General features: G+C 38.4%; 4 protein-coding genes across 5 annotated transcripts; 3 read left to right on the forward strand and 1 right to left on the reverse strand.

The window, feature by feature from the left end:
- The first annotated feature begins 1,867 nt into the window (after positions 1-1,867).
- Positions 1,868-3,346, forward strand: LOC103958943. Its single transcript, XM_009371264.3, has 4 exons — positions 1,868-2,021; positions 2,324-2,452; positions 2,578-2,754; positions 3,062-3,346. Exons 1-4 carry the CDS (start codon positions 1,941-1,943, stop codon positions 3,170-3,172), a joined length of 498 nt encoding a protein of 165 aa, XP_009369539.2. The 5' UTR covers positions 1,868-1,940; the 3' UTR covers positions 3,173-3,346.
- A 6,600-nt stretch (positions 3,347-9,946) lies between these two features.
- Positions 9,947-13,324, reverse strand: LOC103958944 (putative tRNA pseudouridine synthase). Of its 2 annotated transcripts, none has more exons than XM_048564307.1 (8): positions 13,046-13,324; positions 12,881-12,916; positions 12,323-12,435; positions 12,059-12,207; positions 11,736-11,880; positions 11,153-11,614; positions 10,556-10,975; positions 9,947-10,228 (listed from the first exon to the last, which is right to left on the reverse strand). In XM_048564307.1, exons 1-8 carry the CDS (start codon positions 13,278-13,280, stop codon positions 10,223-10,225), a joined length of 1,566 nt encoding a protein of 521 aa, XP_048420264.1. In that variant the 5' UTR covers positions 13,281-13,324; the 3' UTR covers positions 9,947-10,222. The 2 variants fall into 2 exon arrangements, with proteins under 2 accessions (XP_048420264.1, XP_009369541.2); XM_009371266.3 differs by having other exon boundaries at positions 10,440-10,975.
- Positions 13,325-14,499: 1,175 nt separating this feature from the next.
- Positions 14,500-19,891, forward strand: LOC103958945 (protein TIC110, chloroplastic). Its single transcript, XM_009371267.3, has 14 exons — positions 14,500-15,127; positions 15,208-15,391; positions 15,482-15,547; positions 15,645-15,743; positions 15,912-15,978; positions 16,307-16,371; positions 16,462-16,556; positions 16,856-16,983; positions 17,072-17,172; positions 17,286-17,502; positions 17,702-17,856; positions 18,124-18,249; positions 18,353-19,324; positions 19,446-19,891. Exons 1-14 carry the CDS (start codon positions 14,628-14,630, stop codon positions 19,686-19,688), a joined length of 3,018 nt encoding a protein of 1,005 aa, XP_009369542.2. The 5' UTR covers positions 14,500-14,627; the 3' UTR covers positions 19,689-19,891.
- Positions 19,892-21,711: 1,820 nt separating this feature from the next.
- Positions 21,712-23,330, forward strand: LOC103959007 (cationic peroxidase 1). Its single transcript, XM_018650300.2, has 4 exons — positions 21,712-21,981; positions 22,201-22,392; positions 22,466-22,631; positions 22,755-23,330. Exons 1-4 carry the CDS (start codon positions 21,769-21,771, stop codon positions 23,141-23,143), a joined length of 960 nt encoding a protein of 319 aa, XP_018505816.2. The 5' UTR covers positions 21,712-21,768; the 3' UTR covers positions 23,144-23,330.
- Positions 23,331-23,786: the final 456 nt, after the last annotated feature.

The following is a 23,786-nucleotide window of genomic DNA, read 5'->3' on the forward strand; positions in this document are numbered from 1 at the left end:
CAAATGGCGATTTTAAAAAGGAATCAAATAAAGAAACAAATGCCAAATAGGCTTGTGCAGTTGTGGGGGGGAGAGAGAGAGTATATATAACTGTATAATTCCTTCCCGTGAGGAAGGTTTGGAGGCATTCGGAACACAAAAACTGAACATGGTTTGACGCTTCCCTTGCTAGTTTCGATGGTGTCCCAATCACGAGTAGATTCCTTCTTCTCACGTTAACCCCACCCACCATCACCCGATATATAACAAGATATATGGGATTAGTACACCATCACGTAACTTTTTGTATAAATAAAATAAGAATATATAGACAAAAATTTACACATATTTTTATTTTATTAACATAAAATGTCACATTAACTGTATATCGTACTATAGAACTCCTTTTTCCACCACCCTCGCTTGCTGATTGAGTCACTACTAGACATTACTGTTATCCCATGCAAAATGTCTGCTTCATAAATTCCATAAATTATTTTCCAAAACGTCCCCACGCCCTCCATTCCCAGCTGGCTTTCTCATTCTCAATGCTTCTCTATAATTATTACTTCTCATTCCATGCAACCACATTTCAAGTTTTCCACATCCATGATGTTTATGTGGGAATGAGAGAAAAATATGCTGGAGTCTATACATCTTTATATAAATCTTAATATATATTAGTTACATTATTACTACGTAAAGGGAATGAGATTGTTAATTAGGTTATCATGCGGTGAAATGTTCTCCAACTTAAGTGTTTGATCCAATTTACTATTTATAAAAATTGAATCTAAGATTTTTCGCTTACAAGTAAAGAAGAATATCATTATATTGTGATATTTGTAACATTTGTAACGTGAACACTTCAATAATGAAACAATATAAAAATTCCTAGTTCAAAACGTAAAGACAATACACATTGACAAAAATTCATTTCTATCCAATTGGCAATAAGGTTGATTATTTAAGATATAAAATCAGTGGCGGAGTTAGGATTTTCAAATAATGGGGTCATAATTTCGACAAAAAAAAAGAGTCAATGGACCATTTCTGCCAACAGTTGTCAAAAGCTTACACCAACTACGTCGACAACTACTATGATAAGTAGAGATTTGTCGAGGGCAATTGTAGGAAACCGTTGAGCAAAGTTGAAGACTATCAAGGATTGTCAACTGAAGCATGTCATCAAGTACTTGGTTCACACAATACATAGAGCATAGCACACAAAAAGAGAGAAAAGGAAGAGGGATGATAAAAGAAAACAAAATTAGGAGGCGGAGGAAGTTATGATTTTGTTTGCTATAACTATTTATAGGGGTCAAATACAAATACACAGCCAAATATACATAGGGATTTTAAAGTTGTAGAATTCATGGGCAATCAATGATCCCATATTGGCTCGGCTATTGTATAGAATGGTCATACATAACTTTGATTTTAGGTTTGAAGAGTCAAATTATGTGGCCCAAAATGTGCTTATGTCCTAACATCTAAGCGATTAACTAATTCAATACTAGAAACTAAACTGTAAGTGATGATTCCATACTTAAATCAATAAATCATGTCAATATATGGGATCAAATTAAAGACACATTAATTATAAGTGAGGTTTTCACAATGAATCATGCCTTTAAGAGAATTTGAAATAGTCAACATAAACTCCTTCAATATTATCTTTTCACTAATGAGAAGCGCAATTTGACTTTTTTTGGAACGCCAACAATATCCTAAGATTATATATATGATGTTGGAGCACTTACATTATACATCTTTCTCACATGTTCTACTATTAAATATTATGAAGATTTTATTATATTTATTATTTAGTAAAAGTGAGTTGAGGTTGATAGTAATAATCAGTAGTAACTTCTCTCTTTTTTCCCCCACAACTTGTACTTTATAAGTACATATATTCATCAGCAAGAAGAGAGAGAGAGAGAGAGAGAGAGAGAGAGGCCATGGTCTCCAAGGTGCAGATGAAGAGAGCGCCAGTATCCAAGAAACTGCTAACCCTTCGCTCCATCTCTAAGTCTCATGCGGTACTACTCATGTGTATTCATATATATATATATATGTATGTATGTATGTATGTATGTATGTATTCATTTTCTCTACTTATATAATACCCTATTGAATTATCATCATAATGATCTTCTTCGTTTTTCTTGAAACCAAGAATCCCGGGCTTCTCTCTGATTTCAAACTAAGGCTATTTGAAAATTTCTACAATTCATTTCTCTTTTAAATTCTAATCTTAATACTTACAGCTTACATACACAGATATGTATATACAGTACTCACGATTCTTGACTATCCATGTGTTTTGTGTGTATGTGTGCAGCACAGTAAAACCTCAATTATATTGGATGCATCAAAGTACATACAAAACTTAAAGCGAAAAGTGGAGGAAATGAATCAACAGATGATTGCCTCAACGGAAACGTCAACTTCCCAAAACTCCTTCCCTGTGGTAGCATCTAAGTTCCATATACCATCCTTATTTAGTTTATTACCAAGGGATTAATTCATTAATTTTTAATTAATAATTTTTCTAATTGGGGTTTAATTCTTTCTTTTCATCATATGTATCATCAGCAACTCAAAGTCGAAGCTGGAGAGAGAGGCTTTCAGATTAAGATGTTCACTGAAAAAAGATGCAGTGGGTTACTTGTTTTCATATTGGAAGCTTTTGGAGAGCTAGGCCTTGATGTGCATCAAGCTAGGGTTTCTTGTTCCAACAATTTTCTTCTAGAAGCTGTTGGAACAATCAAGGTAAGAATAATAAAAAGTGATGAATCTGTCTCGTTTTATTCGTATTCATATATGTACACAAATATTCTGATCACATGCATCATATAATTAAGGCTCACACGTACTTAAACAAATGATGGAACATAAAATACAATTTTTTTTATAGGGAATTTATTACTTTACATGAGCGTATATATATAAGATCTTTTCCCTTTTCTCCTCCTTGATTGCCTCGAATCCGTTGGAAAAATTGCCTCTCTTTTGAATCGTATGATTTTCCTAATTTGAACATGTTTGAAGATTTATTCTCTTGAATTTGATGTTGTAGGATAATCCAAGTGCTGACCAGAAAGATGTTGAGGTAGTGAAAGAAGCGATGTTGCAAGCCATTCAAAATTGGAGTGAAGTTACCCAACAACAAGAACAATGCAAGGATTAACTCTTTCATCCTGATCAAGTTAATTACAAGAATAATGCAAGTTTTATGGCAAGCATATATAGGTTGTGGATTTGCTCAAGCCATAAAACTAACGAGAATTTGTATTTACCTTTTTCTTTTTCTTACCAAATAAACTATGGAGAGATTTTCAATGACCAGAACACGGGGTGTTATTGTAGAAACTTATGATTCTGTGAGAGAAAAGATAAAGGTAGAGAGAGAGAGAGGATTCTAGAAAGAGAAGTGTATTGATTGAATGAATTCAACTTACTGTCTGAAAGAATACAGTATCATATAAATAGGTACAATTAGCTTAACAGCTAAGTAAAGTAAAACCTTTAATTACATATAGGTTCTATTATATTCCTAACACACCCCCTCAAGGTGAAGGGAGGAGATCGAACTGAAAGCTTGGAAGCCAATTCGGCAAATCTATCAGAGGGCAAAGATTTAGTGAAAATATCTGCAATTTGAAGAAGAGAAGCAACATGATGCACACTGACTTTGCCACAGAGAACCTTTTCTCGAATATAATGATAGTCGATTTCAACATGCTTTGTCCTAGCATGAAATACAGGATTGAAGGCCAGTGCAATTGCACTTTTATTATCATAGAAAATCGCAGGAGTTTTGAGAAGAGGAAAGGAAAGATCCTGCAATACTTGACAAACCCAACTGAGTTCAGCAGCTGTATGAGCTAGAGACCTGTACTCGGCTTCAGTAGACGATCGAACAACAGTGCATTGCTTCTTTGCACTCCAGGATATGAGATTCGGTCCAAGAAAAACACAGTAGCCACTGGTAGATCTTCTGTCAACAGGACAGCCAGCCCAGTTAGCATCAGACCACGCAGTGAGGTATTGAGGACCTTTTGTTAGCCAAAGACCGAAATTAAGGGTACCCTTCAAATATCGAAGGATCCGTTTAACTGCCTGTAAGTGGACTGTCCGAGGAGAATGCATGTGTTGACAGACTTGGTTAACCGCAAAAGCCAAATCAGGCCGAGTCCATGTTAGATACTGCAAGGCTCCAACAGTGGAGCGATAAAAGGAAGGATCAGAAATAGGAGAACCAGAGTGATCCAGTTTCGCAAAACCAACAGGAGTGGAGCAAGGCTTGACGCCAATCATATCAGATTTCTTTAGCAAATCAAGAGTATATTTAGACTGATGCAGGAATAAACCTTTGGCATTTCGGTGAACCTTAATATCGAGAAAGTAGTGAATATCACCCAAGTCTTTCACAGGAAACATAGTTTGTAACTGAGTAATAATGGATTGACAAACTGTGGTAGAACTACCAGTGATGATGATATCATCAACATAGACTAGGATGAAAGTAATGGTAGAATCCTTTTTGATAAACAGACTGGAGTCAGAATGTGAAGAGGAGAAACCTGAAGAGAGGATAGCCTTGTGAAAAGCATCATACCAAGCACGAGGTGCCTGTTTTAAACCATAGAGTGACCATTGGAGTTTGCAGACATGTGTAGGTTTGGACTGATCAACAAAACTAGGAGGCTGGACCATGTAGACATCCTCCTTTAATGTACCATGCAAAAAAGCATTACTGACATCAAGCTGATGGACAAACCAGTCATAGGAAACAGCAAAGGATAAGAGAATTCGGATAGTAGTAGGCTTTGCAACGGGACTGAATGTCTCAGAGAAGTCAAGACCCTCTTGTTGATGGAAACATTTGGCGACAAGACGAGCCTTATACCGTTCAATAGAGCCATCGGGTTTATGTTTGAGTCGAAAGACCCACTTACAACCAACCAAGTTCAAATGAGACTGAAACGGAACCAATTCCTAAGTGCCTGTGGATTTCAATGCTTGAAACTCATCCTTCATAGCTTGCATCCAGTTGGGATTTTTTTAAGCTTGTAAAAAGGTGGTAGGTGTGGAAGGAAGACAAGCAATAGAATCAACAGAGGCTGGAAGGGAATGTTTTGTTGCTGTGAAGACCTTTGGTTTATGAATTCCAGCCTTAGCTCTCGAAATCATAGGGTGTGAATTAGGTAGAGCAGGGGCAGGTACAATAGTAGATGGTAAACAGGGAGTGGACTGATGAGAAGTGGCAGTTGTGGACGCATTACTGTCAGGTACAGAAGATGCTTGATGTGGTGATGAACCAGCAGGACTAGCAAGCTGTGAAGTACTCGGTGAAGGGCTTGGTGAAGAGGAGACATGAATAGTGACAGTAATAGGAGAAGAGCTGAGAGGTGAAGTACTCTGGGGTAAAGTAGAGGTAGAGAACAAGCCTTGCTTAAAAGGGAACAGGTGTTCATCAAAAGTAACATGCCGTGAGATATACACTTTGTTAGCCACAGGATCAAAGCAACGATAGCCACAATGATTGAGACTATAGCCGAGGAAAACACACAACTTGCTCTTCGGATCAAGTTTAGTGGACGAATAGGGCTGCAGCCATGGGTAGCACGCACAGCCAAAGGCTTTGAGAGTGTGATACTTAGGAACAGCATTGAAAAGTTTTTCCCAAGGGCTAGTAGAAGATGCTTGAGGAGGCAGTCTATTTATAATGTAGACAGCAGTCTGAAAAGCCTCAACCCAGAATTTTGGTGCCATTCCACTCTGAAAGAGAAGGGTCCGACCCATTTCAACAACATGCCTGTGCTTTCTTTCTGCGCAGCCGTTTTGTTCAAGTGTATGCGGACAACTTAACTGATGTGTAATACCCTGTTCATTGAGAAAAGTCTGAAAATTCTTGCTTAAGAACTCACCCCCTGAATCTGACCTGAGACATTGGATCTTGCAAGAAAAGAAATTTGTAACTTTAAGAACAAAAGTCTTGAAAGTGGAGTAAACATCAGACTTATAAACCATAGGATAAAGCCAGCTGTATTTAGTGTAGTCATCGACCAAAATGAGGTAATACTTGAAACCAGTACATGAAAGAGTGGGAGAAGGACCCCAAACATCTGTATGCAATAAGTGAAAAGGCCTAGTGGAAGTACAAGGCAAAGTAGAAAATGGTAATCTAGATGCCTTCCCCAACTTACAATCAGTACAAATGGACCCTGAATTTACAGAACCAATAACATGTAGCTGATGTTTATGGACAACATTATGTAAAACTAAGCTCGATGGGTGACCGAGTCTTTTATGCCAGAGATGAACATCTGCCTTAGCTATCATCAATGCCGTAGGCGAGAGAGCAATTCCTGAGGTTTTATTGGATGCAGTCCAGTAGAAAGGATATAAGCCACATTCACAAAGGCCCTGGAAAAACATCTTCCCAGTTCTTAGGTCCTTGATATAGAACCCAAAAGGATCAAAAGTCAAAGAAGCCCAATTGTCATAGACAAATTTGTAAACGGATAACAGATTATGGGATGCTTTGGGAACCAACAACACATCATTGAGCTTAAATGTAGCATTGGAAGTACGAATTAAGGCAGATCCAGTATGAGAAATATACAGACCTTTACCATTACCAACAAACAGCTGATCACTGCCATTGTAGGGAATTGCAGAATTAAGAGAGGATGGATTAGGTGTCACATGATGAGAGGCTCCACTATCAGTCAACCAATAGCTCGGTGGAGGAGAAGTCGCAGCCGTCATGCCAACAGGAGGTCCATGATTTGATTGTTGAGATGCAAACTGAAGGAGCTTCTCACAGTTGAGAGCTTCATGACCAAATTGGAGACATAATTGGTACTGAAGAGAGCGGCCAGAAAAGGAATTGTTGAAATTCTGACCAGAGAATGTGGATCTGGAATTAAGACCAGGACCAAGAAGACTGCCAGAATTGTTGTTGTAATGACAATTGCCTCCAAAATTGCGATTCGAATTGTAGCGATTTTTGTTCTGAAATCAACCACGGCCTCTGAAATTATCGGAACCAGAAACACCAGGTTGAGCCGTATAAGCATGAAACGGTGCTGAAGAAGAAGACGGTTCTCTGGTTTTGCGTTTCAGAAGAGAAATCTCTTTACTCAGAAGTAATCTATGCAGCTCATCAGGATTGACAAAGTCAGATCGTGTTTCAATAGAATCAATAAAGGATTCATACTCAATGGAGAGACCAAAAAGAATGTAGGCCACAAGATCTGAGTCAGAAATCGGTTCGCCAACCGCGGCAAGTTTATCAGAGATTTCCTTAAGAGAGTTGAGGTAATCAGTCATTGAAGAATCTCCTTTTTGGATAGTCTGAATCTTCGAACGAAGGCTGTGAATGTGAGTACGAGATGCACCAGAAAACCGCCGTTCGAGAGATTGCCAGAGAGATCTAGAATCGTCCATGCCAACCGTCAATGGAAGGAGATCTTCAGATAATGTTGAATTAATCCAAATCATCAAGATTTGATCACGATCGCACCAAGTCTCAAATGCGGGATTAGAAACTTGAGATCCAGACGAATCAGTCACAAATGGAGGAGGACACACATCAGTTCCATTGACAAGCCCTAAAAGTTTGAATCGTTTCAGAACAGGAAGAAAAAGACTACGCCAAGTTATGTAGTTGTGGCAAGTGAGTTTCGTTGCAACCATGCTAGTGATATTCTGAACAGTGATCGAAGAAAGAGACGGATTGGACGCATTGGGCGCGACATTAGAACCAGAAGAACTAGCCGGAGAAGAAAGATCCGCAGAATTTACACCAGTCGCCATTAGAGAAGCAAGATTGGAGAAGAAATTTTAAGAAATTGAAGAAGGTCAGGTAGATAAGATCTGTTTGGGAGAAGAGAAAGGGTGAGAAAATTCAAGAAGACAGAAGCAGTGGATCTAGGTCGTTAGACATCGGCGAAGATACCATGTAGAAACTTATGATTCTGTGAGAGAAAAGATAAAGGTAGAGAGAGAGAGGATTCTAGAAAGAGAAGTGTATTGATTGAATGAATTCAACTTACTGTCTGAAAGAATACAATATCATATAAATAGGTACAATTAGCTTAACAGCTAAGTAAAGGAAAACCTTTAATTACATATAGGTTCTATTATATTCCTAACAGTTATATGTTAAATAATAAGTGGTGTGAAGTTTTTTTTTTTTTTTTTTTTTTTTTTTTTTTCAAGTCTCTCCACTTGTGTAATGACCTATGGTGTATATGTCCGTGTTTCGGACACACTAAAAAATATCTCCAAACCGTGATCATGTGGTTGAAGGATGAAAGGATATGCAAGCTTTGGTGCTTTAATGATCTTTTTTATTCGTATAATTTCATTATATATTTTCTCCTTTTCTGGTCGTATAGATACATATAATTACATATACATTAATGAATTGGAAATCCATAATAAGTGGATGATCATAAGAACGTGTGTCCATTTCGATAGTAACTGCTTCAAATGGTAATAAGTCCTTACTCACGATCTTGCTAATGGACATGAAACAGAAAGAATGAAAATCACGCTTTGCATTAATCCCACCAAGACTTTGCAAGAAACTCCAATAATTAAAAAAAAAACACATGAGCAGTCATTAGGAATTCTCCCAGTTTGTGTCCAGTTGCCAACCACCTCATTTGTAGGGTAAGTCTCTTTTTGATTATCACGTCTCACAAAAGTATGAGAAACTTTTATATTTTGATCCCATCCAACCAATGGCAGATAAAATTCTAACATCGGATGGTCTTACTTAATCAAGGGACATTAGATGCTAATCCGGCGGCGGGTCTAGGCAAAGGCCTAGAAGGACGAAGAAGATTTAAGTAAACTAACTATATGTATCATACAAGTAAGTGCCTATTTACGCTTCCAAAAAAACTATACTTGTATTGAAAATTTAGGGCTTATTATTTAATTAAGTTTATTATTTAATTATAAGATACAAAATATCTTTTTGCTTTAATTAGTATTTTAGTAAATTTGATGATATGAGATGAAAGTTCAAGTGACTATGAGTCCATAGTATTTTATGGAATACTTTTCAGAGGTCGTATGAATTTATAAAAATAACTGTGTTAACATACGGCATAAAAATATTGGTTGAGTAATACACCATCCCTTTGCTAATTAATTAAAATGTTAGGGTGGCATAACTTGATTAGAAAACAATTAAAAGAAAAAAGAAAAAGAATGAAAAATGGGAATTGGTCACATGAGAAATGGAGAGAGAAAGTCTTTCTTCTTCTTTGTAACCAAGGTCCAAGAACAACAGAGCCATGGTGGTCTTCTCTATGTTCCACTTTGTTTGAAATTAGATCTTTCTTCTTGGTCCAAAGCTTCTGTTGTAGAACATCAGCACAACTCTTGGTATTCTCTCTTCCAACACATGTCTAGGCCGTTGGGTGGTCCTCATAAGTCCTCACAGGTGCTTCTTCGGATGTCCGGATGGTCTCGGGACCACCCGGGTCCAAGAGTGGCTCCGCCCATACATCCAACTGATCCATATAGTCCTACTCAATGTACACCCTGCTCAATATAAGAGTTATCCTAGTCAGGAAGCCTTAATGAAGATTCACTCTAAATCTAAGGCATTCCGCGAATGACACCTTAAGTTTTTAAATATGTGCAATTACCACCTAAACTAAAAGAAAATAACTAATATGTCCACTTCCGTTCACCTACAACCTTCACAGTGTTGTAGTTTGACACGTATACCACTTCCGTTCACCTTTCCGTCCAAAAATGACACTGGACAATAACAGATACCCTTTTTAGAGAAAATGACACTGAACAATATTTTTGACAGCAATAATGTTAGTGAAGCCGAGGTAAAAGCATTGCAAACTTGAAAAAGAAAATATCGGTAAAGAATCATTGGATGATACAAAATCATACAACAACAAAACCTTATCCCATGAAGTCGGTTGTAAACTACGTTTGCATAACTCATATTTTGTTAAGCTCTGAAAGAATAACATCCAAAGTTTTCTGCTCAACAAATTACAAATGAAATAAAAAAATGATCGAACCGGTTCAGTAAACAATGACAGAGTGCTTAACAATTCAATAACATGTATCAGAGCACAGGAAATACTGGCTGTTTCCTGTATTTTCTTGTCATGGGAACAGCGTCGGTTGCCGAGTCAGCACCGGCAGTGAATAAGCCACGGCTGATTTTGATGAACTCCACAGTCCGTTACACCTGCATACAACACCAGAGTCCTTGTAAATATTAGCTTTATGAAATTTGCCCTATTGTAGAAGGAAGAAAGTTCGCCATGTTATGCTTTCAAGGACATTCAAGACCGTGAAAGTATGTTGTGATCGAAGTACGATGAGCATTCAATAAACCAGGTACGCATGCACTAGTATCATATTGATTTGTTAATATAAACTACAGAAAGCTGTGTCACCTCCCGCATTGGAGTTTGTATGATCTCGGTGTATTTCCAAAGAACATAAAAGGGTGTTCCGGTTAGATCCCAATAAACCATGAGAAAGCTTATCCATTGCAATCATCGGCATCTACCTTGTCTCTTTGGTTTCGGACTGATGCAAAACCGTCAAACTTTTCCCTCCACACTTTCCAAGCGTTCCTGACTTCATCCAATTCTGCATCTGGAATGCCTGTGTTTCTATCCAAATTCTCAACCCATTCATTCCAAGGATATCCTGAAGGATCTAAGAACTTTGTAACTTGAGGCAACATAACAGATATGAAGAACTCGTCAACCACCTTATTTATTTCTTCTGATTCAACCATTGTCGTCATTTCAGGCCTTGTTACATTTTTTACTCTAATTGAAAACCTGTTCCCTCTTAAAAACAAAACTTCAGATGGGGCAAGTGGTAGGACTATCCGGGAAAACTTGGCCAGTGACAATGTCAAAATATCTCTAGGGAGTAACTCGCGCTTTATAGCCACAGCAGTTCCAACCATTTTGCGGATCTGGTGAGCATACAAAGATTATTGTTACTGAACTAACTCTCCCAATAAGAAGCAGACAAATGGCAACAGGAAAATATCTTAGTTATTGGGGTGAAATCTGAAATATTGATGCGACGAATTAGAGTACGGTGTGTGTGCGCGCTAAAGAACTTTCAGGGTCACGCCAAAATGACTTACTTGATGTAACATGAAAGACTCTCCCCATATGGAAACTTCAACATAATCATGTCCAAGCGATTTCTCCAGCTTCCCACAAGAGCACTGAAAAATCTTTCTGAAATGAGAAGCACCAATTCTATCTCTTTCATCAGGTTCAAATAACCATCTTGCACGGATGACCGAACCAGCACTTTGAACCTTTAGAACATCTCCCTGCTTCTTGCAAGCATCGAGTAAGCTGTCCTCACTATTGCTAGAAAACGAAGAAATTTGGTTCAGTTCCTCAGCATTTGATTCTGATGCATATGTTTCATCAAAATATTCTTCCCTGTCGCTTTCCTCAGACTCAGACTCAGAGGCTGTTGCCTCTCTGGTTGATCTACCTGCTATCGACACTTTTCCATGTTTGGGTGATTGTTTTGCAGGATACTTCGACCTGTATTTAGATCGTATAGTATAATTATGAAAAGGATGTTCTCCCTGCAGAGTGCATTCACAGACAAACTTTATTCAAGAATATTTCTCAATTAAGCAACTAATTTAGGGGCTCAAAGGACCATAGCTGGTATTACAGAAATGAATGAAAGCAGAAATACCACACCTCGAAAGCTTTTAGTATATTATTGAAGTCTGAGATGTGATAATCAATTTCATCTGCGTTGAAGTGACTTTTGATTCCAATAACCTCAGCAGGAAGGAGGTATGAATACATGCGGAGATTACACTCCTTTCTAGGATCAAAGCTCCTAAAATGAACAAGCAATCAAATTAATCACCCGTAAAAGAAAATGCATGCCGTCCCCAGGAACAAACCAACAAAATCTAGATTTAATTAACATCTGCGAATTGGAACTATACATTAACAAGGAAATGCACGTCCTGATTCCACTCTGGAAATACAGAACTCTGTGACTCATTTCATACCTCTGCGCAGGCAAAATGCTGAAAACTTTGATATTACGAGGCAGATAAGAGTTAATGTGATTCACAAGATCCATGCCAAAAGGGTCTCCGACCCATGCATTCTCTGGGATTTCCATTTTCAATGATATCATCGTTGCTAAAGAGTGAACCTACAACATCAATTTCACCGCAACAAAGATGAAAACCAAACGTCCTCAAAATCGAGTAGCAAACAATAAGGTTACCCAAAACAAACGGAAATTGGTTATAAGTCAGATTCATTACTCCTTTATCAGTCCGGCTACTCCTGGCCCACGCAATCTTGTTAAGGTTCCCCAGATTACTCTCACGGATACCGCCCGCATTGTATATGGCAGTTTCCAACTCTTTCTCAATAGCTACATTTCAAAATGTTAATTCTTTTTAGCTACATCCCATCCATGCATATGATAAGCTGATCCAAATACGTATTTCACATGTCAATGACTCAATGGTTAAGTGTTCATGGCATTGCCATTTTAATTGGGATTTCAACTAATCTACACAAAGGGCGACCTCAAACCAACAAGGTTTCCCGCTTCACAAGAGTCAGGGGAGCATTTATTGTAGTAGTTTTACCCTTGCTTTGCAAAGAGACGGTTTCCACAACTCGAACCGTGACCTTCCGGTTGCACCGAAGCTCGCCCTCATTTCAACTAATCTACGTTAACTTATATAAAAAACGAAGACGATAAATAAACATTAAATAAATTCTGTTGTTTTGACAGTTCAAATTCTCGCAAATTTAAATTAGTTTAAGGTAGAATATCGCTTGTATAAAAACATAAGGACGAAGCAACTTACTGGATAATGAATTTTCGTCTCGTTGCATTTGCAAGCCTGAAAGAAAACACAATGAGAGAGCTATAAAGTATTAAACTTTGCATATAAAATGCAAAAACCAAATAAAAAGTATTGAAATTTACCGAACAAAAAAATCAATAAAAATGGTGGAAATTTGAAACGGACCTCGGTACTCGGTGCCGACGTACCCGACCCGGAGAACCACTTTCCTCTTTCGGACGGACTGCCATTTGTGACCGGAGCTGGTTGAGGTTTGTTCGGGCGTATAGAGGGAGGAGGAGGAGCAGCAGTAAATAAGGTTGAGTCTGAGGGGTAAAATTGGCTTTGAAAAATGGAAGGTGCGAGATGGGAACTTTGGGAGGCAGAGGGAGAAGGGGAGTCGCAGTGAGGAGACGGCCATTTTTGGAGATTCTGAAGGGGAGCTGCAGACAGTGAACGAAAAAAGGTTAGAAAGTAAAGAAAAATAAATATTTAGGCCCAATTAAATTATATTTTTCATACCTTATAGGCCCAAATAGCAATATTTAAGCCCAATTAAAATTTTCATTTAAAGTTTAGGATTAAGTATCTAAAATTTTCTACCTTTAGTGTCATTCTAAATTGATCTTAATATTTTTAAACCTTCCAAATAAGTACTCAACTTATTGAAAATGTCACATTTATTAAGCTAATATTAAAAATTGTTAGATTAAGCAGGCTTACTTTATCTCCAAAATCAATAGATGATCTCCACCAACAAATGTTAACCCCCACCCTCATCATGCTATCACCACCAAACCCAATGCAAAACCACCAACTCCACCCTACAACTCAAGTCGCCAACATAAAAAAGAGTGTCATGAAGGTTGTTGAAATGGTATGGATTGCCATGATGCGGACACCACCATCTTCACTGTCAGAAAGAAGAATTGGAAACTTTACGTGACACATCCCGACCTAAATCAGGGCGTGCTGGGCGTCACATGAGAGTGACGTAACAATGTGCACAGTGTGGAAGCAATAATGATATAGAGAAATACGAGTGAATAAAAATCAAACTACTAAAAGTACTAGTTAAACACGCCCTGATTTAAGTCGGAATGTGTCATTACGAGCCAAGAATAAGCTAATGAGGAAATCACATGAGCCTAAACAAACTCCTTAAAAACCTATTGGAATTATTAACCATTTTCTTTGTTAATATTATTCATGATATACCCAGTTGATGAATTTTGAACATAATCTATATTTGAAAAGTTAATTGGAATTTAGGAAATGTGACATTTTTAATAGATTGATTGAGATACTTGTTTGATGTGTTTTAAAAAAATAAGAGCAATTTAAAATGACTTTGAAAAAAAAAAACAGTTTGATCCTAAATTTTATGGGAATTGTTATTGGCACTCAAAATTTCTCATTCTACACTTCAAACTTTCTATATTTTAAAAAAAAAATACACTTGTGAGAAATATGGAATAAAATTTTTGGAATGCCAATAACAGTTGCCAATTTTATTTTCCGTAACTTTTAGGCCCAAATAGGCCAACGTTGTAGTTCACGGTAGCCAACGGCCAACAAACTGTTTCACTTTTGTCGTCTTCCCCACTTATTCCGCCCTGTTATCTTCTCCAATCCTCCTCAGTTTTCTTTTCCGTCAAACCCAATAAAAGCCTCCGATCCCAAACCCTACCAAAGCCCTTTAACTCCCTCCACACTCCCCCCCTCCCCAAACGACGCCGTCTCTCCTTATCCTGCCGCAGTGGGACCCATGAATCCCTCCACTCTCACTTCCCAGCGCTCCGCTCTCCGCTTGCCGTTCCTCAACCCCATCTCTCTCCCCGCCGCAACCTCCGTACAATCCCGAAGACCCCGTTTCAGGGCCTCATTTCCCCGGAACTCTGCCGCCCCCTCGGAACAATTAGCAGACGCCGCCTCACCGCCGCCTCACGATGTCTTCGGCGGCAAGAGAGAGCTCACTGGCGTACAGCCCGTTGTCGAGAAGCTGTCGCCGCCGCTCCGGATAGTGACCTCGGCAATTGTGTTCGCCGGAGCTGTGGCAGCTGGGTACGGGTTGGGTCTCCGGTTGGGGAAATCCCAAAACGCAGCGTATGGTGGTGCAGCGGTGCTTGGAGCCGCCGGTGGAGCAGCAGTCTACGCTTTGAACTCTTGCGCTCCCGAGGTCGCCGCCGTCGATTTGCACAATTACGTTGCTGGGTTGGACGACCCGAAAGCTGTTAAGAAGGAGGACATCGAAGGCATTGCGAGAAAGTGAGAATCAAGTAGCGAAATTTTCAGCTGGGTAGTGCAATTTACTGTGAGTCCCGGTTAAAAATTGTTGCTTTTTGCAGATTTGGTGTGAGCAAGCAAGACGAGGCGTTTAATGCCGAGCTCTGTGATTTGTACTGTCGTTTTGTCACTGCTGTTCTTCCTCCTGGAGCTCAAGAACTCAAAGGCGACGAAGCGGACACCATCGTCAGCTTCAAGAATTCTCTGGGAATCGATGACCCGGAAGCAGCTTCAATGCATATGGAGGTGGGTTTTTATTTACTTCTCTGTTTGTGACAGCAAATGAGTTTACTTTTTTGGCCATCTTAAAATGTGTTGGTGGTTTACGGGTTTCAGATTGGTAGGCGAATTTTCAGACAGAGGCTTGAGACCGACCGCGAGGGTGATCTAGAGCAGCGTCGGGTAGGCCTTTGGTGCTAGAAACTTTGAGATTGTTGTTACCCTTTTTGAATGGTTGAGGTACAGGGCTTTGACCATTGTTAGTGAGTCACCAGTGCAGGCATTTCAGAAGCTGATATATGTTTCGACTCTTGTGTTTGGGGACGCTTCATCTTTCCTCTTACCTTGGAAGCGTGTCTTCAAAGTTACCGATTCCCAGGTATCGTGATTTGTAAAATGCTTTGACTGGTAATGGTTGTGCTTTATGTTTTATTCCCGGAGTGTTCTTGCCATTTTACTTGTTATTCTATGGTTGTTGGAACGTAATTGGTTCAGACTCGTATGATATCGTAATTCTGCATGACTCACAATTCCCTTTTTCTGATAGGTTGAGCTGGCTATCCGTGACAATGCCCAGCGTTTATATGCTTCCAAGCTAAAATCTGTTGGCAGAGGTAACCGCGTCATTCGTTAAGGCCTTTATCATTCACTGCCGGGACAATTGAAATTTGAGTTTTTTGTTATACTCTAATTTGATATTCGATGTTCCAATTTTATCAATTTGATGGTCCAGTTTAAGACACCATAACAGGAACGACGTGTTAGTTATCTTAAACGAAGTGGCAGTGTTGACATATTATCTTGCTCTAAGTCTCTCTTTTTCAGTAATTTTTTTTATAAAGATATTCAGTAGATGAGTTCAACATTTTATTTATGTAAGATTGTAATGCTCTTACACCTTTATGCGCTAAATCCTGACAAATATAACTATCTTATTCTCAGATATTGGTGCAGAGCAGCTTGTTAAGCTTAAGGAAGCACAACGCATTTATCGGCTCTCTGACGAGGTACCTTCTTTGCAATGTGTTTGCTAGACCTGCACATGATTGTATGTAGATGTAGTTGTTTCTTGATGTGGATAATTCTGTTTGATGCAGCATGCAGAAGACTTGTTCAAAGAACACGCAAGAAAACTAGTTGAGGCAAATATATCAGCAGCACTTCGTATGCTCAAATCCAGAACCAGATCAGCGTATGTTCACTACTTCCATACAGAAGTGCATGCAGCTTATTGCTATGTTATTTGTATATATAAGAATATATAAGTCCGCTATCACCCATGTTTGGCCATATGGGGATTTAGTTATGATTTCGATTTTGTTTTTGTTTTTTTAGTTTTGGTATGAAAGAGTCCAAGATATTACGGTCCTGCAAAATATGAATGTAGAAAGAAGTTGTTTTGTTTTCAGTTTTTAAGAGGTTTTAGTTTCGATGACATTAATGGGTTTTCAAACTGTAACACAGTGGAATCTAATAAACTTAGTTTTTCAGCACTGGAATCACGGAAGTTGTGCAAGAGCTTGATAAAATGCTGGAACTCAATAATTTGCTCATCTCACTAAAGAACCATCCAGATGCAGCTCGCTTTGCACCTGGGCTTGGGCCAGTTTCTTTACTTGGTAAGAATATGTACTGGTCTCCTGGTTGTTCGTCTCTAATGGCTAATTTTGGACACCCCAGCTCTACTTACTTGTATATCTGACTTAGGTGGCAACTACGATGCTGATAGAAATATGGACGACTTGAAGCTCCTCTTCAGAGCTTATGTTACGGATTCTTTATCCACAGGTCGCTTGGAAGAGAGTAAGGTAAACAAAGGCTGGGATGCATATTTTTTAGCTTGTAAACTGCTTTAACAACTGCTACCATTGCTGCTGCCGTTTATACTATTCTTATTCATGATTAATTTTTGGTTGTTTAGGATTCCGCGTTGAATCAGTTAAGGAATATATTTGGTTTAGGCAAACGAGAGGCAGAATCCATTGTGCTTGATGTTACTTTGAAGGTTTACCGTAAACGTCTTTCACAGTCTGTTACATCGGGTGATTTAGAAGCAGCAGACAGCAAAGCAGCCTTCCTTCAAAATATCTGTGAGGAGCTGCATTTTGATCCACAAAGAGCCAGCCAGATTCATGAAGGTAATGGAAATTGTAATGCTCGTCATTTGTACAAATTATTCTAAAACACTCACCAAGTCATTCCTTTTTTATTTTGTCAACAGTTAATATGCATTTAAGAATATCTGTTCCCTTGGTTCATAATCAAACTATACCTTGGTGTTATAATGAATTGTCTGTTTTGTCCCTCTCAGAATCTGATTTGTGTTTCTTGTTCTAGAAATATACCGACAAAAGCTTCAGCAGTGTGTTGCTGATGGAGAGCTGAATGATGATGATGTTGCTGCATTGTTAAGGCTACGGGTCATGCTTTGTATTCCTCAGCAGACTGTTGAGGCTGCCCATTCAGATATTTGTGGCAGTTTGTTTGAAAAGGTAACTACAAATTTTCTTTTAAGGTCCTTTGTTTGGCATCTGTGATATTTGGTTAGCATGGACCAGTATGGTGGTTTTCCCTCATGACCCATCATCTGCATATGTACATGTACCATAATTTTTTTTTTCTTAGTTTGAGTTGCTCCTTGATGTAGTTTCCTATTAGAGCCTCCGCTATTTGTTGTGTTTTAAGATGCTTTAATATGTTTAAAAATCTGCTATTTTGGAATAGGCTTTATACTGATTCTTGTGGTGGTTTCTGTCCAGGTTGTGAAGGATGCAATTGCATCTGGTGTTGATGGTTATGACGCTGATGTAAAACAAGCTGTGAGAAAGGCAGCTCACGGTCTGCGATTGTCTAGGGAGGCTGCCATGTCTATTGCTGGCAAGGCAGTGAGTATCCTTTTGATCGCTTTATTTATTTATATTTTTATATAAAAGGTTTGTGAATTCAAATTTAACGTGCTCTCTTCTTTGTTTACTTCAATCTATGCAGGTAAGAAAGATTTTTATTAACTATGTAAAACGAGCACGGTCAGTTGGTAGCCGTACTGAGTCTGCAAAAGAACTTAAAAAGATGATAGCCTTCAACACATTGGTTGTGACTGAATTGGTAGCAGACATAAAAGGGGAATCATCTGATTCCGCCACAGAAGAGCCAATAAAGGAGCCAGAGCCAGATGTCCTGGAGGATGAGGAATGGGAATCTATTCAGACACTTAGAAAGATTAGACCTGACAAGGAGCTTGCTGCAAAGTTGGGGAAGCCCGGCCAGACTGAGATTACTCTTAAAGATGACCTGGAAGAAAGAGAGAGGACTGACCTATACAAAACATACTTATTGTTTTGTATAACTGGGGAAGTGAAGAGGATTCCGTTTGGTGCTCAGATCACTACAAAGAAGGATGATTCAGAATATGTGCTACTAAATCAGCTTGGGGCGATATTGGGCTTAAGCACTACGGAGATAGTGGAAGTACACAGGAGCCTGGCCGAGCAAGCTTTCAGGCAACAGGCAGAGGTAATTTTGGCCGATGGACAATTGACAAAAGCAAGGGTAGAGCAACTTAATGAATTGCAGAAGCAAGTTGGCTTGCCTCCACAGTATGTGGAAAAGATAATAAAGAATATAACTACTACAAAAATGGCAGCTGCGATTGAAACGGCTATTGGTCAGGGGAGGCTCAATATTAAGCAGATAAGAGAACTTAAAGAATCAAGTGTTAATTTAGACAGCATGATATCTGAGAGCTTGCGAGAAAGTTTGTTCAAAAAGACCGTGGATGAGATATTCTCATCGGGCACTGGAGAGTTTGATGAGGAAGAAGTCTATGAGAAAATCCCAGCAGATCTCAATATTAATGCTGAGAAGGCCAAGAATGTTGTTCGAGAGCTTGCACAGACAAGATTATCAAACTCATTGATTCAAGCTGTGTCACTTCTGAGGCAGAGAAATCGTCAAGGAGTGGTATGGATTAGTTTTTGTCTTTTATTATTTTAGTCCTGTAAGTACAACGTGCTAATTTTGATTAGTTAATTGATGGAGATAGGCCGGTAAATCTGATGGAATGGCTGTTTGTGCTTTGCAGGTATCCTCTCTTAATGACTTGCTGGCTTGTGACAAAGCTGTGCCTGCTGAGCCACTTTCATGGGATGTTCCAGAGGAGCTGGCCGATCTCTTCGCTATATACATGAAAAGTGGTGCGGCACCTGAGAAATTATCGCGCTTGCAGTATCTCCTGGGCATTAGTGATAGCATGGCTGCTACTCTCCAGGAGATGGGAGATAGATTACAAACCATCGGTGCGGAGGAGGAAAAGTTTGTATTCTGATCGTCTCTGAGTCGTAGTAGAAGGCACAACAGAGAGTATGTGATTAGGGATTGTGAAAATTCTGGATAGCCGGAAAATAAGATTTGATTGTATCGTTTAATTTTGTTATACAACAAAATTTTCGACTGAATAGAATGTTTTGAATCAAATACATTAGGGAAGATCACTTTTGGTTTAGAATTTTATAGTTGCTTTGCATTGCATTGGCTTGTTTGTGTCATTAAGATGCACTAGTGTTGGATTTACAGAATTTTCGGTTTAATTTATGGTGTAGCTCGTCTATGCAGCGAGCTCAAATTTTGAAGAAATGTTTCGGTTTGGAGAAATTTTCTGGTGTGACCGTATCATACGACGTAGTGTTGCGAACTTTTATTTATTAATATTATTGCCGTTATGCTATTTCAGCGTTCACTTGTTATAACACGTGAAGTGATAGTAGTTTGATTTGATGTTTGCACCCAAAAAATTTTGACCTTTGTACTTGTTGATGCTTGGAATCCTATTCACGAACTACGCAAATACCTATTTGGTTTAGATCACTTGATTAGAGCAGTGTGACCGTATCATATGACATGGTGTTGCAAACTTTTATTTATTAATACTATGAATATCGTGTTAGCTAAGAATGTCAGAGTTTTGTCAAAAAAGAAAAACTATGCTAATTAGCGTCTTCAATGCTTTCGAGAATTACAGAGCCCTTGTGTTGATAATTGGCAAGACGAATACTGACCAACCAGACATGAACATCTTGTGACTAGAAGATGACAATTATATTAAATTTACGTTAGGTCCTCTAAGTCCATATTATCTCATTCGTAATCTTTCTTGTCATGATTTTACTTTAGCTGATCATATGGTTTTGTCAAATATAAACCAGCCATATTCAAAGGAAAACCGAAAACTTTGAATAAAATCCTTCAGATGCCACTAAATTCGTGTAAAAAAGTCTTCTATGGAGCGTACTTTGTAACTATGGAAGAAGAACAACTTGAGTGTAATCAGAGATATCCCATGTGACAGAATAAACCAACATATCCGTGTTGAATGTAAGAGTTTGTGCCTATACTACAAGGTGTTGGAAAATTCTAAAGTTTGGGGACATTGCACAAACATTTATTCAACCATGGTCACGCAAAGGTGGTAGAAAATATTTAAGTGGCAACAACCTTTTTGTTCGATTGTCTGAGTAGATACCTCCATGAAAAAACATATTCACACACTAACATATAACAGTCATGGTCAAATTAACCACTATTGTGTTTGGTATCTCCACTTCGATAACTTGAAAAGTATCTCAATTTACTTATAAGTTCATATAAAGTCCTATCTCTTATAAGTGTGAGATTCATTCTCAACACGTCTCATATATGTGACATATTTTTAAGCCTAATACATGAACAACACAAATCGGATGACGTGGAGCACGAATAGCCGTTAACTTTCACACGTGCGGCAAACTTGGCTCTGATACTATGAAGAAAGTTGGGGTTCCACCTTAAATCCAATTGGCAATATAGAAGTAGCCTAACATACTTATAAGCCTATACAAGATTTCACCTCTCATCAATGTATGATTCATTCTTAACATGCATTACAATCATTTGTAGGCCACCCGACACTTTTCCTATGAAGTGGAATTTGGGTTGAGGGGTTAAATACTAATTAAACAATAATTAAATTGATGAAATTTTTTTATTTGATGTTTGCTTAATGATTTTCGAACTCTCATTTTCTTATTCTGAACTTGTCTCATTTTGTTGTTCTCTTATTTTCTCTTAATTTATTCAATTCTAAAACAATAAAAAGAGAAAGTAATACATGCGTAGAGATGTGCTAAAATCATTTTCCTTTATATTTGATTTTTATCATGTTTTGCTGGTTCAGATAACAATTAAAATCGGACGACTTTGGTTGGTTTGGCCAAAACCTTTAGGACCTTAGACCTAGAACAAATAATAGTAAATCGGCAAACAGTTAATAGTCCACTAAAGTAATCCTCTATTTATACAACTTTAAGGTCCATTCTACTGGAGAAATAAAAAAGGAAAACAAGTATATTGTACCCTCTCTCTTTTTGGCTATGGCTTTTATCTCACACTATATCAGATTCTGCTTCTTTGTGCTTTTATTCCTGTTTAGGATATCGTCTGCCCAATTATCCTCCCAATACTACTCGACAACGTGCCCTCGAGCCCTTTCCATTGTTCGGAATGCAGTTGTTAATGCAGTGGTGAAGGAGCATCGCATGGGGGCATCCTTACTCCGTCTCCATTTCCACGATTGCTTTGTCAATGTATGTCCCTTCCTACCCTCCGTCCACTCTCAGATTTTGCGAGCGCATTTATGAAATAGTTCTTTCTGTAAAAAGAAAATAGTAACCTTGCATGCACGCATGTACTTTACAAGATTAATTTTCTTGTGTACTATTTCTGTTCAAAACTTATATCACAAATAAAATCCTTCTCCTTGGTCATTATTAGTATTGACGATTTTTTCGTGTTATTTCAAATAGGGATGTGATGCATCTGTTCTATTAGATGACACTGCAAATTTTACTGGGGAAAAGACGGCGCCACCAAATACAAACTCATTGAGGGGATTTGAAGTGATCGATACCATAAAATCTCAGCTAGAAGGTGCCTGCCCCGGGGTTGTTTCCTGCGCAGATATCCTTGCCATTGCAGCTCGCGATTCAGTTGTTTCAGTAAGTAACATAAAATGCATAAGTTAGAATAAAATTTACGGAAATTGATTTTAATGTATGTATGGTCATGCAGTTGGGAGGGCCTTCATGGACGGTTCAGTTGGGCAGAAGGGACTCCACCACAGCAAGTTTAAGTGCTGCAACTAGTCAGCTCCCATCTCCAAGTCTAAATCTTAATGACCTCATCACTTCTTTCTCAACTAAAGGATTTACTACCAAAGAATTGGTAGCTCTCTCGGGTAAGTACATACGTAACGAAAAAAAAGCAACAACACATTTGGGAAATTCTCGAATTTCAATTACTTGACTTTCCAAGCAATTATATTAATCTCCATTGAAAATCATCAAAAATTTCTGACTAGGATCTCACACAACGGGCCAAGCAAGGTGTGTAGTGTTTCGAGGACGGATACATAATGAGACTAACATCGATTCATCGTTTGCTACATCTTTGAAATCAAACTGTACTGTGAGCTCTGGGACTGATGACAGCCTTTCTTCACTAGACGTCACAAGCCCTTTCATCTTTGATAATGCTTATTTTAAGAACCTGGTGAATAGCAAGGGTCTATTGCATTCTGATCAGCAGCTTTTCAATGGTGGCTCAACAGATTCTCTGGTTACAAATTATAGCACCACTGCCGAAGCTTTTTATACAGATTTTGCAAATGCCATGCTGAAAATGGGGAGCCTTAGCCCGCTCACTGGAACGAGTGGTCAAGTTCGTACCAACTGTCGCAAAATAAACTGATCCGAGCCATTTAAGATGATCTAGTTCACTAAAACCAAGTGACTTCAAATGCTGTAATTTTTATTTCTAAATTTTCATAGTTCTTGTTTGATTAGATTTGGTGCGAAATACTTATATGTTGTATGCCATGTCTCGAAGCAGAAATGTAGAATTACTACCACTATCCAATAAATAATCAATACTAATATAGGTGATCAGAACTGCAAATTCAATTATGTCAGAAGACTAGTATTAATTAAAACAGCAAGTCTGGAACTAAACCTGGACACAAATATTTTTCATCTCTACATGGCCAAGTTATTAGGTGTGAGCTAAACAATTACCCTTATTCTATGTACAGCTTCATGCATTTCTAAACAATTACCCTTATTCGGATCCATCCGTTGTAACCGAAAAAAATTCATGCAGAAACAAAATATCTTAGAAAGAGTACTAAAAAAAATAAGATACAAGTAAATAACAGAAAACTCAGTAGTTCAGCACTTCCCCCTCCTCTTCCATTGCACCTACCGCCGCCCACCGGCTATCAAACTTCTCTACCAGTCATGCACGGATGCACTTTCGTTTTTTAGTCTTTGATTCAATGCATCTATGGATTTCAAGCTTGTGATATGTTAGTTTATGAGTGAATTGAGCTGTAAGC

This window comes from the organism of the source record quoted next, unplaced genomic scaffold (assembly GCF_019419815.1).
Source record: "Pyrus x bretschneideri cultivar Hongxiangsu unplaced genomic scaffold, Pyrus_bretschneideri_v1 Contig39, whole genome shotgun sequence".
In the NCBI taxonomy this organism is placed as follows: Eukaryota; Viridiplantae; Streptophyta; class Magnoliopsida; order Rosales; family Rosaceae; genus Pyrus; species Pyrus x bretschneideri.

What these genes read in the sequence shown, in the direction of transcription:
- LOC103958943 (XM_009371264.3), top strand. Translation starts at nt 1,941, where the DNA reads ATGGTCTCCAAGGTGCAGATGAAGAGAGCGCCAGTATCCAAGAAACTG. An exon ending in CCATCTCTAAGTCTCATGCG is followed by an intron (nt 2,022 to 2,323) that starts GTACTACTCATG and finishes GTATGTGTGCAG; the next exon opens with CACAGTAAAACCTCAATTAT. An exon ending in CCCAAAACTCCTTCCCTGTG is followed by an intron (nt 2,453 to 2,577) that starts GTAGCATCTAAG and finishes ATGTATCATCAG; the next exon opens with CAACTCAAAGTCGAAGCTGG.
- LOC103958944 (XM_009371266.3), bottom strand. Translation starts at nt 13,280, where the DNA reads ATGGCCGTCTCCTCACTGCGACTCCCCTTCTCCCTCTGCCTCCCAAAG. An exon ending in GTAGCCGGACTGATAAAGGA is followed by an intron (nt 12,208 to 12,322) that starts GTAATGAATCTG and finishes TTGATGTTGTAG; the next exon opens with GTTCACTCTTTAGCAACGAT. An exon ending in AGTCTTTCATGTTACATCAA is followed by an intron (nt 10,976 to 11,152) that starts GTAAGTCATTTT and finishes TATGCTCACCAG; the next exon opens with ATCCGCAAAATGGTTGGAAC.
- LOC103958945 (XM_009371267.3), top strand. Translation starts at nt 14,628, where the DNA reads ATGAATCCCTCCACTCTCACTTCCCAGCGCTCCGCTCTCCGCTTGCCG. An exon ending in GTCGCTTGGAAGAGAGTAAG is followed by an intron (nt 17,173 to 17,285) that starts GTAAACAAAGGC and finishes TTGGTTGTTTAG; the next exon opens with GATTCCGCGTTGAATCAGTT. An exon ending in TGTCTATTGCTGGCAAGGCA is followed by an intron (nt 18,250 to 18,352) that starts GTGAGTATCCTT and finishes CAATCTATGCAG; the next exon opens with GTAAGAAAGATTTTTATTAA.
- LOC103959007 (XM_018650300.2), top strand. Translation starts at nt 21,769, where the DNA reads ATGGCTTTTATCTCACACTATATCAGATTCTGCTTCTTTGTGCTTTTA. An exon ending in TCCACGATTGCTTTGTCAAT is followed by an intron (nt 21,982 to 22,200) that starts GTATGTCCCTTC and finishes TATTTCAAATAG; the next exon opens with GGATGTGATGCATCTGTTCT. An exon ending in AGAATTGGTAGCTCTCTCGG is followed by an intron (nt 22,632 to 22,754) that starts GTAAGTACATAC and finishes ATTTCTGACTAG; the next exon opens with GATCTCACACAACGGGCCAA.